This window comes from Dromaius novaehollandiae, chromosome 33, assembly GCF_036370855.1.
Source record: "Dromaius novaehollandiae isolate bDroNov1 chromosome 33, bDroNov1.hap1, whole genome shotgun sequence".
In the NCBI taxonomy this organism is placed as follows: domain Eukaryota; kingdom Metazoa; phylum Chordata; class Aves; order Casuariiformes; family Dromaiidae; genus Dromaius; species Dromaius novaehollandiae.
In genome coordinates this window covers 482,193-497,579 of record NC_088127.1, presented here as the reverse complement: position 1 = coordinate 497,579, position 15,387 = coordinate 482,193, and the positions used below count along the sequence as shown (strand labels likewise).

The 15,387-nt window shown below is 66.6% G+C and overlaps 1 protein-coding gene across 8 annotated transcripts; it reads right to left on the bottom strand.

Moving 5' to 3' along the window:
- Positions 1–455: 455 nt before the first annotated feature.
- PNPLA6 (patatin like phospholipase domain containing 6) lies at positions 456–15,020 on the bottom strand. 8 transcript variants are annotated; one of them, XM_064499327.1, is made up of 37 exons: positions 14,924–15,020; positions 13,118–13,187; positions 12,985–13,047; positions 12,798–12,885; positions 12,593–12,675; positions 12,361–12,458; positions 12,001–12,141; positions 11,727–11,886; positions 11,547–11,627; positions 11,312–11,440; positions 11,148–11,228; positions 10,877–11,024; positions 10,706–10,789; positions 10,501–10,607; positions 9,954–10,145; positions 9,795–9,872; positions 9,321–9,526; positions 9,037–9,168; positions 8,820–8,943; positions 8,574–8,687; positions 8,210–8,285; positions 7,946–8,086; positions 7,377–7,440; positions 7,129–7,297; positions 6,869–7,051; positions 6,673–6,791; positions 6,432–6,588; positions 6,195–6,311; positions 6,014–6,083; positions 4,904–5,020; positions 4,522–4,638; positions 3,825–3,973; positions 3,598–3,750; positions 2,789–2,905; positions 1,603–1,699; positions 1,420–1,523; positions 456–819 (listed from the first exon to the last, which is right to left on the bottom strand). In XM_064499327.1, the coding sequence occupies exons 2-37, from the start codon at positions 13,154–13,156 to the stop codon at positions 754–756; spliced, it is 4,164 nt and encodes a 1,387-aa protein (XP_064355397.1). In that variant the 5' UTR covers positions 13,157–13,187; positions 14,924–15,020; the 3' UTR covers positions 456–753. The 8 variants fall into 8 exon arrangements, 7 of the variants coding, with proteins under 7 accessions (XP_064355397.1, XP_064355398.1, XP_064355394.1 ...); XM_064499328.1 differs by lacking the exon at positions 14,924–15,020 and adding an exon at positions 14,863–14,898; XM_064499324.1 differs by lacking the exon at positions 14,924–15,020 and adding an exon at positions 13,733–13,836 and having other exon boundaries at positions 6,869–7,042.
- Positions 15,021–15,387: the final 367 nt, after the last annotated feature.

Sequence of the window (15,387 nt, the reverse complement as noted above, 5' to 3'; positions counted from 1 at the left end):
CTGGTGCCACCTGAGTGACACCAGGGCGCTGGGAGATGGCATGCACTGGTGACACCAAAGCAGGAGACCCGGGTGCTGGGACACCAGTGGTGTGTCACCGGGGTGGCAGGTGCCAGTGACATTGAATGGACACGAGGGTGGCAGGACACGGCCGATGATGGTGACACTGAACCAGCACCAGGATGTGGGGACACCGGTGACACTGAAGCAACACCGAGGTGCTGGGAAGTGGCAGAAGTTGGTGACACCAAATTGACATCAGGGTGCTGGGACACAGCTGATGCTGGTGACACCAAGCCAACACCCAGGGTGCCAGGACACGGCAGACACCGGTGACACCAAAGTGTTGCCGCAGAGCCCAGCACAACTCGTGACACGTGAGGGGCACAGGGAGGCTGCTGCCCCAGCGCACGCCACCCTCGAAGCTTTAATGCGGCAAGTCGGGGGCTGCAAGCTTCCTTTTAAATAATATTAATAATATTAATATTAATAATAATAAAAAATATACAGCAGTCGTTTTCCCCCTCGGCTAAACGGATCCCGCGGGGGCACCCGCCGGATGAGGTGGGTGCTCGGCCTTCGGCCTCCGAGGGGGAACTGGGCCAGTGCAATGGTGCCGGGAGGGGAAAGGGGGTCCCTTGAGCGTCCCCGGGCGGCCGGTGTCCCCACCCGGGCTTTGGGACAGCGGCAGGGAGAGGTGGCTCCTCCGGGTGGTCGGGGCGTCCTGGGGTGCCGGGGTGGGTGCCGCGGGGCTCAGGCTTGGGGTGTGGAGGGCTCCCGCGCTGGGCTCGGCCGGTGCCGCAGGCTCTTCTCGTCCTCCTGGAGAGAGATGGGAGACAGGGGTGAGGGACCTGGTGTGGCACCCGTGGGTGCCAGGCGGTGCCTGAGCCTGCAGAGAGCTGGGGGACACATGGGTGGGACTGGGACCGTGACATGATGCAGCACCCGTGGGTGCCAGGCTGTGCCCAAGCCCACACGGAGCTGGGGGACACATGGGTGGGACTGGGACCGTGACATGATGCAGCACCCGTGGGTGCCAGGCTGTGCCCAAGCCCACAGGGAGCTGGGGGACACATGGGTGGGACTGGGACCATGACATGATGCAGCACCCGTGGGTGCCAGGCTGTGCCCAAGCCCACAGGGAGCTGGGGGACACATGGGTGGGACTGGGACCATGACATGATGCAGCACCCGTGGGTGCCAGGCTGTGCCCAAGCCCACAGGGAGCTGGGGGACACATGGGTGGGACTGGGACCGTGACATGATGCAGCACCCGTGGGTGCCAGGCTGTGCCCAAGCCCACATGGAGCTAGGGGACACGTGGGTGGGACTGGGACTGTGCCATGATGCAGGACCTGCCCCTCACACGGGCCGGAGCACCCATGGGAGTCCCCAGCACCCATCCCCGGACACGCTCACCGTCTCGGAGGCCCCGGGCCACTCGGCCGGGGCGAAAGCCTCCTCCTCGCCCCGCGCCACCTCCAGCCCCTCTTCCTCGTACTCGGTGAGGTAGTCAGACTCCTCTGCGGGCGCGAGAGGGACAGGGTGACGGGGTGGCTCTGTCGTGTCCCCGTTCCTGTCCCCACCCCGTCCCCCGCTCACCGTCCGCGTAACCGTCCGACAGGTAGCTCTTGGCGGGCTCGATGCGGGACACGATCTCCGCCAGGTCCGTGAAGCCGGCGCTGGGGCACGTCAGCACCTTTGGGTGGGGAGGAAAAGGGGGTCCCGAGACGCCTGGAGCTGTCGCCGAGGAGGGGACGGGGGGGATGAAGGTGGCACAGAGGATGCAGAAGAGAGGAAGAGGAGAGGGACGGAGTGGGGAAGAGATGGGGGTGGGGGGGGGGGAACGAGATGGTCAAGGGGATGCAGGGATATTGTGGATACAGGGTGGGCAAGAGGGACATGAAGATGCTGGGGGGAGAGAAGGATGTTGGGAGGGACAGGAGATGGGCGGGGGGACAGGAAGATGTTGGGGGGGGGACAGGAGATGAACTGGAGGGAAGAGGAAGATGCTGGTGGGACAGGGGATGGACTAGGGGAGGGACAGAAGGACATTGGGAGGGAAATGAGATGGACTAGGGGGGACAGAAGGACATTGGGAGGGACAGGAAGATGCTGGTGGGACAGGAGATGGACTGGGGGGACAGAAGGACATTGGGAGGGACAGGAGATGGACTAGGGGAGGGACAGAAGGACATTGGGAGGGACCGGAAGATACTGGTGGGACAGGAGATGGACTGGGGAGGGACAGAAGGACATTGGGAGGGACAGGAGATGGACTAGGGGAGGGACAAGGACATTGGGAGGGACCGGAAGATGCTGGTGGGACAGGAGATGGACTGGGGAGGGACAGAAGGAAGTTGGGAGGGACAGGAGATGGACTGGGGAGGGACAGAAGGACACTGGGAGGGACAGGAGATGGACTAGGGGAGGGACAGAAGGACATTGGGAGGGACAGGAGATGGACTAGGGGAGGGACAAGGACATTGGGAGGGATCGGAAGATGCTGGTGGGACAGGAGATGGACTAGGGGAGGGACAGAAGGATGTTGGGAGGGACAGGAAGACGCTGGTGGGACAAGAGATGGACTTGGGGGGGGGGGGACAGAAGGATGGTGGAAGGGGCAGGAAGATGGACTGCAGGGCACAGGGGTGCTGCTCCCAGCCCAGAGCTGCCTCCAGGACCAGGTACTGAGAGCAGTTGGGGTGAAAAAACTCAAAATCGGGGCACCAGGGCTGGGTGCCGCGGCTGCCCCCCCCCCCAGCCCCACTCCCCCCTCCCTGCTCACGTCCATGCGCTTGCTTTCGTAGAAGTCAGCCGAGCGCCGGTCCTTCACCATCTTCTCGATGATGTCCCCGCGGCTCCAGCCGTCGAAGACCACCTTACCGTGCTGGTAGCCCACGTCCTGCGGGGAGAGCGGGCGCAGCCCACCGCTGGCTGGGGCAACCCAACTGGGGGCCTAGATGCCCCACGCGAGGGCCGGGGCAACCTACGTGATGGTCTGGGCAACCCACACGATGACGGGGGCAACCTAACCAACGGCCAGGGTACCCCGCACGATGGTGTGGGCAACCCAACTGTTGACTAGGGCAACCTCACCGTTGACTGGGGCAACCCCAACGAAGGCCAAGACACCCTAAACGAAGGCCTGGGCATTGCAACTGGTGGCCTAGGCACCCCGTTAAAGGCCAAGGCACCCCAAAACGATGGCTGGGACACCTCAAACAAAGGCCTGGAGACCCCATTAATGGCCAGGGCGTAACAACTAATGGCCTAGGCACCCTGTTAACATCTAGGGCACCCCAAATGGTGGCCTGGGCACCCTGAAGGCTAAGACAAACCAGGTGAAGACCTGGGCACCCCAAATGAAGGTCTAGGCACCCCATTAATGGTTGGAGCACCCCAAAAGAAGACCATGACACTCCAAATGAAGACCTTAGCACCCCATCAACAGCCCAGGCACTCCAAATGAAGGTCTGGCACCCCCATTAACAGTGGGGCACCCCAAAACTAAGGCCAAGACACCCCAAATGAAGACCTGGGCACCCCATTGATGACCCGGGCACCCCGCCACCACCCTGGCCATCCCCAACTCACATAGATTTCGTCAAACTTGCCGAAATCCATGGTCTTGAAGCGGTCGATGGGGGGCCGGATGTACTCGCAGTAGGAGCTGGACTTGACCACCTCCAGCTGCCGCACGCACGACACGTAGGCCAGGCGTGACTGGATCTCCGCCATGTCAGGGACCTGCGGGGCTGGATGCTCAGCGGGGTCCCCCGCCACCCCAGGGTGCCCCCGATGCCAGACGCATCGATCCTCACCTTGACTTTTTCGGCCCAAGGGTTGAGGCGTTTCCAGAGGAGCCACCAGCCTGAGAGGCTGTCGCCGTAGTTGCACAGGTCTGTCTCGTCCTGGCTGCCCACGTCGATGGCGATCACCGTTTTGGCGCCCATGTTGCGGGCGATGTCGGCTGCGGGATGGGAGAAAAGCGGGTGTCGGGGCGGCTCGCCACCCCCCGGCACGGCTCGGCAGCGCCCCAGTTCCTCAAATTCCCAAAATGAGAGCGGAGCGGGGAAAACAGAGACAGCGTGGGCGGCGCCCCAAGCCCGGCGTGGCCAGCAAAGCCGTGGTGGCACCCGGCGGGAGGATGAGCGGAGTCCCATGGGTGCCGGCGCCAGGCGGTGGGATGCGGTGGCTGGGAGCGGTGACGCAACCCGGCGTGGGCGTGAGGGAGACGGAGACGCATCTGCGGTGGGATGCACCTGAGCACTGAGATGCACCCGGTGCCAAGATGCACCCGAGCACCGAGGATGCCCCAGGAGGACAACCTGGCACCAAGGACGCCAAGAGATGCTACGAGATGGTGGCAGCTTGCAAGAAAACGAGCGTGGAGAGCAGCCGGGTGCTGAGGACACCAAGAAACGGCGCAGGATGGATTTGGCTTAGGCGGCGCCGGCCGCCGCGGCGCCCACCCGGCCGCCCCGGTGCCGAGGGGAGCCGGAGCGGCGGGTTACTTGCCTGGCAGGTTGTTGATGTAACCACCGTCCATCAGCAAGTTGCCGTCCTTGGGGTCGCAGAGGGGCGGGAGGTACCCGGAAAGGGTCATGCTGGCTCGCACGTACCGCCAGAGCGAGCCTAGCCAGCGGGAACAAACGCAGTGAGCACGGCGCCGGCACCCTGCGCCGGGGCGGCACGCGTACCCTACCCGGGGCTCACGGACCTGCCTAACCGGGCTTTGGTGGCGGTGGCGGTGGGGGGACACGGCCGCGCCGGGGCTCGGAAGGAAGGACGAGGGCTGTGGGGCGGCTCGAGCCGAGCCGGGCGGGTTTGTCGTCGGCGTGGTTTTATTTTTCGGCGCCCTCCCGGCCGAGCGGCGGGTGGGGACGAGGGAGATGCTGACCTGGGACATTGTTAACATAGCAGCCGTCCACGAGCCAGTGGCCGTCCTTGGGGTCGCAGAGCGGAGGCAGGTAGGGGGTATAAGACGCACTGGCTCGGACGTAGCGCCAAACGCTGCCTGCCGGAGGGAGAGGACACGAGTCACAGCCGCCGGGGCGGGGGACACAAGGAGAAGGACACAAGGTGGTGGGGGAGAGACGAGAGGGACAGAGGACACACGTGCAAGCTTGGGGACGGCCACCCAGCACGGGTGATGGACACTGAAGGGGGTCAGCACCCGGTGCTGCCCGGGTCCCGGAGGGAACGTGCTCAGTCCCAGGCTGGGGAGATGCACCATGGAAGGTGCTTCAGCCTCGCCGGGAGGAAGAGGACGGTCCCTGGGGACACCGGGGGTGGTTAAGAGCAGTGAGTCGAGGGTTAGTTGGCGTTAGAGGACGGCCGAGCAGGCAGATAGAGAGCCAGACCCTTTACAAGCCACCGCGTGCGTCCCCGTGGACGGCTCTCAATGTCCCAGGTGAGCTCCGACACCAGGCAAGAACGAGGGGCCCGTCTTCCCCTCCGGAAACCCCGTGCCACCGTGTCCCCCTGCCCATCACCGTAGCCCTGTCACCGTGGGTCTCGCGCACCCGCCACCGCAGCAGCTGGGCAGGGCCGGCACGGCCAGGCTGTGCCGGAGCCCGCGCACCCATGCCGTGAGCGAGGGTTACTGGGGTTAGGGGTGAGCAGATGCGTTAGAAGGAGAAGGTCCATGCATGGTGGACACGCACGCGTGGTGGGGGCCGCCGGGGCGCCAGGACGCAGCTGCGCGCCCCGATTCTGCACCCAAGGATGGAGGAAAAGAGCCAGCACCCGGCCCCGATGCGGGACCCAGGTGGACCCCGCGGTGCTCCCGTCGGGGAGCTGCTCCACCACGAGCTGCGGAGGTGGGCTCCAAACCCACGTGGCCTCCTGGGGCACGTGGCGTCGGTGCCGAGCAAGGTGGGCTCGTGGCACCGTTTGAGGGTGCAGCACCCGCAAGAACAGGGTGAGACAAATCAGTTGCAGTGCGACGGGGCTCAGAGAGGTCCCCCGCAAATCCTCGGGGTGCACCAGCAGCCCAGCGAGCTCTTACCATCCGTGTGCACCCGCATGGCCGAGGCCGTGATGTCGGTCGTCACGTTGAAGTAGGGCAGCCACAGGTCCTGCGGGGACAGAGGGGACAGGTGACGCCGCGGGGATGTCGCCACGGCTGAGAGCTCGCCGGGGCACCGCAGCCCACCCGAGGGTGCCCGTCCCAGCCTCATCCAACGCACCTCGATCTGCTTATCCTGGAAAACCTTATTGATGCTGGCGTTGAAGGCCGAGCCCGAAAACATGGAGGTGATGGGGTAGGTGAGGTCCAGGACAGTCTCGAACACCGAATTCATGCACTGCAGGAGGAGAAGGGGACAGAGCGGATGGAGGGAGGCATTTTTGGCAACGCCCCAGGGCAGGGCCGGCTGCCAACGGCGACTTTTTGGGCCCGGCGAGGGGGTGAGCTCGGCGCCCACCTTGGCCCACTCGCGGGCCCGCTGCTTGGTGCGCACAGCACTGCGCTCCTCAGCGTAGAGCGCGCCGATGAAGGAGCCGATGGAGGTGCCGCCGATCATGTCGATGGGGATCCCCGCCTCCTCCATGGCCTTGATCACCCCGATGTGAGAGCAACCCCTGAGGAAGGGAGGGAAGGGGGGAGGATCAGCGCCTCGGGCTGCTCCGCCGCGGGGCCGGACGCGGCGGGGCCGGGGCACCCACCTGGCGCCGCCTCCACCCAGGACCAGGGCGATGGTGTTGCCGGTGAGCACCCGCGCCAGGCGGGAGAAGTCGCTGTGCCGGTCGGCGTTTTTCTCAAACACTTTCTCGTACATCTCCCTCTGCGGAGGGGAGAGCGGGCGGCTGGAGCGGCGGCGGCTCCGCATCCCGGCACGGCGCCGGCCGGAGCCGCACGTACCAGCTTGGTGGGGCTGCGGCGGGAGAAGACGCGCCGGGGACACTTGATGTGCAGGTGGCCCGAGCACCAGCTGCGCATGTTGAGCCACTCGACGGTGCGGCAAGGGCTGGCGCCGTCCTCGCGGTGCAGCAGGATCAGCTGCTTCAGGGCGCGCACGGCCGTGTTCTCCAGCATCTGCTCCAGCTGCCAAGGCCATCAGCAAGGGACGCCCGCGCCACCAGCTCAGCACCCTCCGTCCACGCCCCCGCGGCACGACTCACCTCTCCCAGCGCCGGCTCCTGCTCTCCCAGCCCCACGATGAGGATGCAGTCCGCTTGCCGGATGCAGCGCACGGTCCAGGGCGTCAAGGTGCAGTCGGTTTGGTAGAGCACGATGCGGTGGATGTCTTCTTGCTGGGCCAGCCAGCCCAACAGGCGGTATTCGTGGATGCTGCCGGGAAGGAGCCATCGTCAGCCGCCGGCACGGCCCCTCCCTGGTGCGCGCCGTCTCGCTCCTGCCGCTCTTTTACCTGTCCAGCGCCGATGAGCCAAGCCGGGCGCGGATGATATCGCTGGTGAGGAGCAGCGTGGGACCTGTAAGAGGTGGGGCCGTGGTCACCACCATGCTGTGGTCACCATGGGGCCATGGCCACCACCGCACTGCGGTCACCACCGTGGGGCCGTGGTCACCACTGTGGCCACCACCGCGCTGCGGTCACCACTGTGGGGCCGTGGTCACCACCATGCTGTGGTCACAACCGTGGCCACCACCGTGCTGTGGCCAGCACCATGGGGCCGTGGTCACCACCATGCTGTGGCCAGCACTCTGGAGCTGCAGTCACCACTGTGGACACCACCGTGGGGCCATGGTCACCACCATGCTGTGGTCACAATTGTGGCCGCCACTGTGCTGTGGCCACCACCGTGGGGCTGTGGTCACCACCGTGCTGTGGTCAGCACTATGGGGCTGTGGTCACCACTGTGGACACCACCGTGGGGCCAAGGTCACCACCGTGCTGTGGTCACAATTGTGGCCGCCACTGTGCTGTGGCCACCACCGTGGGGCTGTGGTCACCACCGTGCTGTGGTCAGCACTCACCGATGGCGTTGAGCGCGTGCTTGAGCTCCAGGGTGAAGGCGGCCGTGGGCACGTCGTCGCACACCGGCAGCACCGCCACCGTCGACAGGTTGCTGGTGGGGTTGGTGGGCTCCGAGCTGGAGGCCATGCCCAAGCCGGAGCCTGCAAGGGCAGAGATGCTGCATGCACGGGGGGACACGACCGGGGGCATCCTGCCCTTAACGGGGGCCGATCGAGGCGAGGGAACAACCACGGCACGGCTGGCGAGAGCCCTTCGGGTCCCACCTGCGAAGGGGCCCCGGAGCTGCTGCAGGTTTCCCAGGATCTTCTGGCTCAGCAGGTGGATGAGGCGGGTGACGACCTGCAGGGACGAGGACAGGGACAGCCATCAGAGCTCCCCGCTCGCTCCATGGCGATGCTCCAGCTGCTCAGACACCCAAAGGCAGGAGCATGGCCGGTGCCAAGACACCTTAAAACCCCGGGACCAAGCCCCGTGTGTCTTTTGGGGTGCAAGCCACCACGTTCCCTCATCTTTTGACAACCTCAGAGAAACACCCTGCCTTGGGGCATGAAACAACCACCCAGGTTTAATCCCTTCTTTAATTAAAGATGGTTTCCAGGGAAGGAGCTCGGGGCTCCAGCCTCGTACCTGGGGGTATCTGCGCTTGATGTTGTTCAGGGTCCCCTCGGGCAGCTTGGCCAGCTCCGTGTCCCGGACGGCGTGGACCGTGGTGGCTCGGGGCTGCCGGGTGAGGGCTTCCACCTGGAGAAGGAGACGGGATGCGTTGATCGGAGACCTCCGGCCTCCGGAGAGGGGTGGGAACGGCTCCGGGCAGCCGCAGCAGAGCGGACGTAGCCCCAGGGAGAAGCCGGGAGGTCCCGGCTCGCCGCTCACCACGCCGATGAGGTCCCCGCGGCCGTACTCGCCGATGAGCTCCTTCTTGCCGCTGCCCTTCTGGATGACGGAGCGGAGGCGCCCATTGAGCGCGATGTAGGTGCAGTCCGACTTGTCGCCCTGCCTGCAGGGAGGGAAAAACATAAAATAAAATAAAAAAGCGTCCAGAAACAAGCCCTGCTGCAACGGGGCAGGGCGGCCGCCCCGCGGCACCCACCTGTAGAGCGCGCGCCCGGCCTCCACCGCCATCCAGTCGATGGCAAAGTCCATCTGGCGCACGAAGGGCGACATGCGGGCGGCCACGGTGTGGGCGACGCTCAGCACCACGCTGGGCTGCTCCCGCATGATCCTGCGGACGGGTGGCAGTCAGGGGACGAGGGACCCCGCGCCGCCGATCCCCCCCAAACGGACGCAGAGATCCGGTTGGGTCGGGGCTCGCCGGTTCCCCGTGTTGGCCCTGGAAACGCCCTTTTTGCCCTCCCCACCGGCGCCGCTACTCACTCGTAGAAGTCCGACTTGGAGATCTTGAGGAAGGTGCAGTCGCGGTTGGCCTTGATGGTGAAGATGAGGGGCTCGCCGGTGAGCACGGCTAGTTGGCCCACCATCTCGCCGGGCTGCGTCAGGAAGAGGCACACGTCCTCCGCCTTGTCGATCATCCGCTGGTACACGTGCAGGCAGCCCCAGAGCACGAAGTGGAGGCTCACGTCCTGCGGGGACGGGGCCACCGTCAGCGTAGCACCCTTGGGTGCCACCACCGGTCCCCCCAGGGGTGGGGCCAACACCTTTTGGTGCCACCAACAGCTGGCACCGTTTGGGTTTGATTCTGCTCCTCTTTGCTGGTGGCTTTGGGTCCTTCAGGACCTCAACGTGCAGCTCCAAGGCTCATTTTTGCAACCCATGGAGCAGGGTCTGGAGCAGCATCCTGGGGTCGGGAGGACCAAGAAGACACCGCAGCTCCGCAATGCCCAGACCCACCTGGTCCCCTTGACGGGCGATGACTGTCCCAGCCTTGGCGTGATGGAGCAAGACGCGGTTGTTGAGCAGTGATGGGTCCTGGAAGGAGAACGGTGGTGACGGTGAGCCAACGGCGTCACACGAGGTGACAGAGGACCCCGGGGACCTCTCTGCCCTCACCTCCACCTTCATGAGCTTCACCAGCTCCCGCTTCGCCGCCTCGAAGATGGCACTGCTCTGGCGGCCCTGGTAGGGCCCGAAGGGACAGTCGCCGCTCACCGTCTCGTCCTCGCAGTAGTTGTAGTGGTAGACGCCCGACGGCTGCTCCTCCACCGTCACCGACTTGCGCTCCTTGGGCTCATGGGAGATGGACTGCGAAGGGACGATGGGGCAGCTCCAGCCACGGCCACCCCAGAGCACCCCGAGCTCTGACAACACCAGGAACGCGGGTGCTCAGAGGAGGAACGATTCCCTCCCAGTGCAAGGATGGGTCCAGTTAATCGGAAAAACCAGCTGGTGATCAGACCGGCGTGGTCTGGCCGAGGCAGAGTCCATGGGGACCACGCAGGCAGCGCCAAGGTTCAGGGCACGAGGACAAAGCACCACGTTTCACAACGTCTCTTGCCCAAGAACGTCCCAACCGGTCTCTCTTGTGGAGCAACGCGCCCCAGAGAAGCCCCGAGGAGGCTGGAGCAATTCGGGAGCTCGGCGGGACGTGGTGCCTTACCCGGGAGAAGGAGGCCAGGGCGCCGGTGCTGTCCTCCTGCAGCGACACCGAGATGCGGCCGCGCTCGTAGGCCATGTCGAAGTCGGAGCGGGGACCTCTTTGGATGCCTGCGCGGGGCAAGGAAGAGGGGGAGAACTGGGCGGTCACCGGGGATCCCACCGAGCCAGGACCGCCATCCCGGCGGGACCGCACGGCTCCGACCTACCGGAGATGTCCACCGGCATCGAGATGCAGCGACTCAGCAACGGCGGCGCGGGGGCATCCAGACCTCCTGCCTTCAGCGGGTCGGCTGTGGGGTGACACGTGGCCCTGAGCGCTGGGGACGCATCCGGACAACGGCGATGCCAGCAGGACGTGACCCCAACCCGAGTCTTACCCAGGTCCCTGGCTGCTTCTGGTGTCCTGGCTGTGTTTTCCCTGCCCTCGTCGGTGGCGGCAGCGCTCAGGACCCGCTTGCTGTGGCGCACGGGGCTGGTGCGGGCCGCGTGGCTGGGCTGGGCGAAGAGCCGCAGCGGCTGCATCTCCTGCGGTGGAGAGAAGGGGCCGTGTCACCATCCGGTCCCCGCTGCGAGCCGGGGACGGAGCCGCCACCTCCGGCCCTTTCCGGAGGGATTTGGGCACGAGGAGACGCCGCGACAGCAACTCACGTGGCTGAAGAGCTCGTTCGTGAGGCCCAGGTAGTTGTGCAGGGCCAGGAAGGTGACACGCTGCAAACGCACCATGATGATCTACAGGGCAAGAAGCTGTGAGCGTCCACGTGCCACCCCGGGCGGTTGTCCTTGTCCCCGCGTGTGCCCGTGGCCGGGCTCACCTGCACCACCCGCACCAGGCTCTCGGGGTATTTCTCGAAGACGGCCGAGAAGGCCTCGACGGGCAGCCGCAGCACGGTGGAGTCCTCTGCCGCCCGGGCGCACACCGTCCGGTAGGGCCGCTGGTGCCCCTGCGTGACAACCGCAGTGTCAGCGCCCGCGCGGGGGACGCCAAGGCCTCTCCCCCGTCGGGTTTGGGGGGTCGGGGAGGGCTCGGGGGCGCCCACGGCTCGGTACCGTGATGACGTCGAGGATGCTGAGCAGGCTGTGCACGCTGTCGCCCGGGAACACCTCCTTCATGACCGTCTCCTTCCCGTCCTGCGACACGGATGGGCTTTTAGGGCATCGTTCCCTGCCTTGGGGACGTCCCTGTCACCCGCATCCGTCCCCAGCACCCACATCCACCCTTCCTCGTACCGGCTCCGTCAGGAAGAGCTCCAACTTGCCATCCTGCAGCACGTAGATGCTGGTGTCGGGCTGCCCGGGCCGGAAAACGTATTCTCCCTGCTGGAATTGCTGGAAGATCATGTGTTTGCAAAGCTCCAGAAACAACGGCTTCTCGAAGTGCCCCAGCACCCTGCGAATGCGGGAGGGACGGCGGGTGACCGAGCATCCCTGCGCCCACCCAAAAAAAGGCGCCGCCGCCTCCGGGGAGGAGAGGCGAGCCCCGAGGGCCGCGGCGGGGCCTCACCGCACGTTTTTCAGCATGTAGAGCACTTCGGAGGGCAGGTGGGAATTGGCCACGTCGAATTCGGTCAGGTCGGCTTCCAGCACCGAGGGCGGAGGCTCCTTCAGCTGCAGCGTGGGCAGCTCCTTCTTGATGCGCAGGAACCTGCACGGGAGACGGACGAGGGGGAAAGAGTGAGAAGACACGACGCTCTGCCAAAATGCGCCCGCTCATGATGAAAGCGGGGGAAATTAAGGCTAAGCGAGACTCTCTTCCTCGCTCCAGGAGGGCCCAGATGTGGATCTACAGCCCCCAGCACCGTGCTCGTCCCCAGCACCGCGGCCCCTCTCTGCCGGCGTGGAGCCTCGGGGCACCGGCTCTCACTTTTTGGCGATATTCAGCATCTTGAGCTTCTTCTTCATGCGGGGCCGGGAGGTGCTGGAAATGGTGGTGTCCACCAGGGACGAGGTGGACTGGGAGACCTGCCGGGAGAGGGGCCGGTGAGCGCCCACCCGGATCCCTCCGGGGATCTTCCCGGTGGCCAAACATGGCTCCCACGGGTGCTGGACCCCCCCGGCGGATCACATCCCCCCCTCGACGCCCGCCGCAGGGGCACCTTGCGCATGATCTTGCGCCCGTAGAAGAGCATCTTGTCCCGCTTGCGGAAACGGTACTTGGGTGTCTCCTGAGCCGGCACCTCTGGAGAGCGGGAAGGCGAAGGGTGAGCGCGGCGCTGCCCCGAGGTGTCACCTCGGCACCCGTTTAGGTGCCACCAGCCTCGCGAGCGCCGGGGAAACTGAGGCACGAGATCTGTCACTCACTTTTCAGGCGCAGCCTGCGGACCAGCACCGCGATGGCGGCGGCGACGAGCACCACGAAGACACCGAGCCCCAGCATCGCCCCCAGCACCTGCGGAGAGAGAGACGGCGTCCCGACACGGCACGGGGACGAGCGCCGGGGAGGGGACACCAGCTCGAGTGTCCCCAACGCGCCCGCGGGGCCGCTCACCGCGCCGGTCGGCAGCTGCTCCTCGGCGAAGAGCTTGGGCAGCGCGGCCGTCAGCGACGAGTCCTGCGTGGAGGCACAGGCTGAGCCCCCCCCGGATGCTCGCGGCACGGCCACGGCCGCGGCGTTTCCCTACCTCCGTCTCCTCCTGCGGCTCCGACTCGCTCTGCCCCATGGCGGCCCCGAGGCTCGGCCCATGCAGCAACCTGAGGGAAAAAAACAGAGTTTTAGGGCTGCCGGGCGCTGTTTTCCGCCCGGCTTCGATGGCGCCGAGCTGCCGAGATGGGACCGGGGCTGCGGAAAAGCCCGTGGGAGCCCCTGGCCGGAGAACGGCGCGGCTCGACGCTGCGGCTCGACACTGGCTTCCTCCGACGGAGGGGAAGCGCAAGCAGGAACCCCCCCGCGGCGGTTTCGATAGAGCCAGGCCACCGAGATGTCCCCAAAGGGGACGTGTCACCCCTAAACGGTGGCCCCAAGTGCCGGCAGCCCCCCCCAGTGAAGGCGTCCCCCCCCCGCCGGCGTCCCCCGTCCTTGCCAAGGACGAGCCTGGAGACACCCGATGCCGAGGACGCCCCGAGGGATTTGGCACCGCCGAAGGGGGGGCGGGGGGGGGGACGTCACCGTGGCTGCTGCATCGCCCCCCCCCCCGCCTCGGTGCCACCCCAGTGCCGTCCCTGGCACCCATCCGGCACCCCCGCCAAAGGCATTTTTGGGTGCCTCCCTTGCCCCACGGCACCCCGAGGGGCCTCGCCTGTGCCGCCAGCGCTTAACGGGTGCCCAGGGACCTCGCAGGCTTGGGGGGGGGGCACCCATGGGTGGGGGGGACGACATGCAGCCAGTATTGCCCCCCATAGCCCTCGATTGCCCCCCCCAGACCACTGTTTCCCCCCCCCGACGCTGGCCCCATCGCCCCCACACCCGAATTGCCCCCATCAACCCCCTCCCAAGCAAATGCAGCCTCCCACCCAGGCAGTTCTGCCCCCCCCAGCTGTTATAGCCCCCCCCCGGGGCAAAAGCTGCCCTCACCCAGCCCTTACTCCCCCCCATCACCCTAAATACTGCTCCCTCCATGTCCCCCCCCCCAGCTGGTACTGCCCCCATCTTGTCCTCCCCCCACCCCGAGGGCAATACTGCCCCCCCGAAGCTGCTGTTGCCCCCCTCATCCCATACTACCCCCTCCCTACTTGCCCCCCTAGGCTGCTACTGCCCCCCCGTAGCCCCCCCAAGCTGTTATTATCCCTCCATCCCCCCCATCCTGTATTACCCCTCACATGTGCCCCCCCCCAGACCATTAATGCCCCCACTGGCCGCTGCTGCCTCTCCATCTGCCCCCCCCCAGGCCCCTACTGCCCCTTCACCCCCCCCCAGCCTGTATTGTCCCCTCCCGGGCCCCTATTGCCCCCCATCTGCCCCCCAGGCCTGTATTGCCCCCTCCTCCACCTCCCCCCCCAGGCCTGTATTGCCCCCCCCAAGCTCCTATTATCCCCAGTCTCCCCCCCCCAGACATTTATTGCCCCCCCAGCCCCTGCTGCTCCTCCATCCCCTCCCGAGGCCCCTACTGCCCCCCCAGGCCTCTAGTGCCCCCCCGGCACCTACAGCCCCCCAATCTGCCCCCCAGGCCTACATTACCCCCGCCCCAACCCCTATGGCCCCCAACCCCCCCCAGCTCCTATTACCCCCCCCCAGGTCCCTATTGCCCCCCAAGTCTCTACTGCCCCCCCCCAGGCTGTATCAGCCCCTCAGGTCTCTGCTGCCCCCCCATCCCCCCCGACAGGCCTCTATTGCCCCCCCAGGCCTCTATTGCCCCCCCCCGCTACTGCCCCCCATCACCTCCCCCGGCCGCTATCGCCTCCCCATCCGTCCCCCCCCAGCTGCTCCTACCCGCCCCCCCCCGGCCGCTTCTGCTCCTCCCCGTCCGGTCCCGCCCCCCCACCACACTCACCCGCCGCCGGTCGCCGCCCCGCTCCCCGCTCCGGCCTCCGCACCGGCGGCGGCGGCCGCAGCGGGGTCATGGTCCCTTTAAAGCGGCCCCGCCCCCGCCCTCCGCGCGCGCCTGCGCGCTGCCGCCCTGCCCGCGGGGCGCAGGGGGCAGGGAGGAGGGGCATCGCGGCGCCGCCGCCATGTTGGGAGAGGCCGCCCGTAGTGGTGCAAGGAGCGAGGCGGGGCGGGCGCCATCTTGGGTGCGGCGTGGGGCCTTGGCGTCACCGCAGGGCGCCGGCGCGCGGCTGTGACGTCAGCGAAGCCGCCCCGGCGCCATTTTGAGAGTGGCAAGGGAGGGCGGCGGGCAGCGAGGAGGCGACTAGTGGGTGGGGGGAGGCCGAGCCGGGGGGCCACCCACGGGTGACAACACCCACCAAGGTTCTGCCCCACAGGGGGCAGCACCCACCGGTGTCCCATGGGCACCCA

Bases quoted from the DNA above. Each gene is read 5' to 3' on its own strand.
- PNPLA6 (XM_064499322.1), bottom strand. From the start codon at position 13,833: ATGGGGGGCAATACTGGCTGCATGTCGTCCCCCCCACCCATGGGTGCC. The intron at 11,441-11,546 runs GTACCGAGCCGT...GTTGTCACGCAG, and splicing joins GCATCCTCGACGTCATCACG to GGGCACCAGCGGCCCTACCG. The intron at 11,025-11,147 runs GTGAGTTGCTGT...TCTCCACCGCAG, and splicing joins CGAACGAGCTCTTCAGCCAC to GAGATGCAGCCGCTGCGGCT.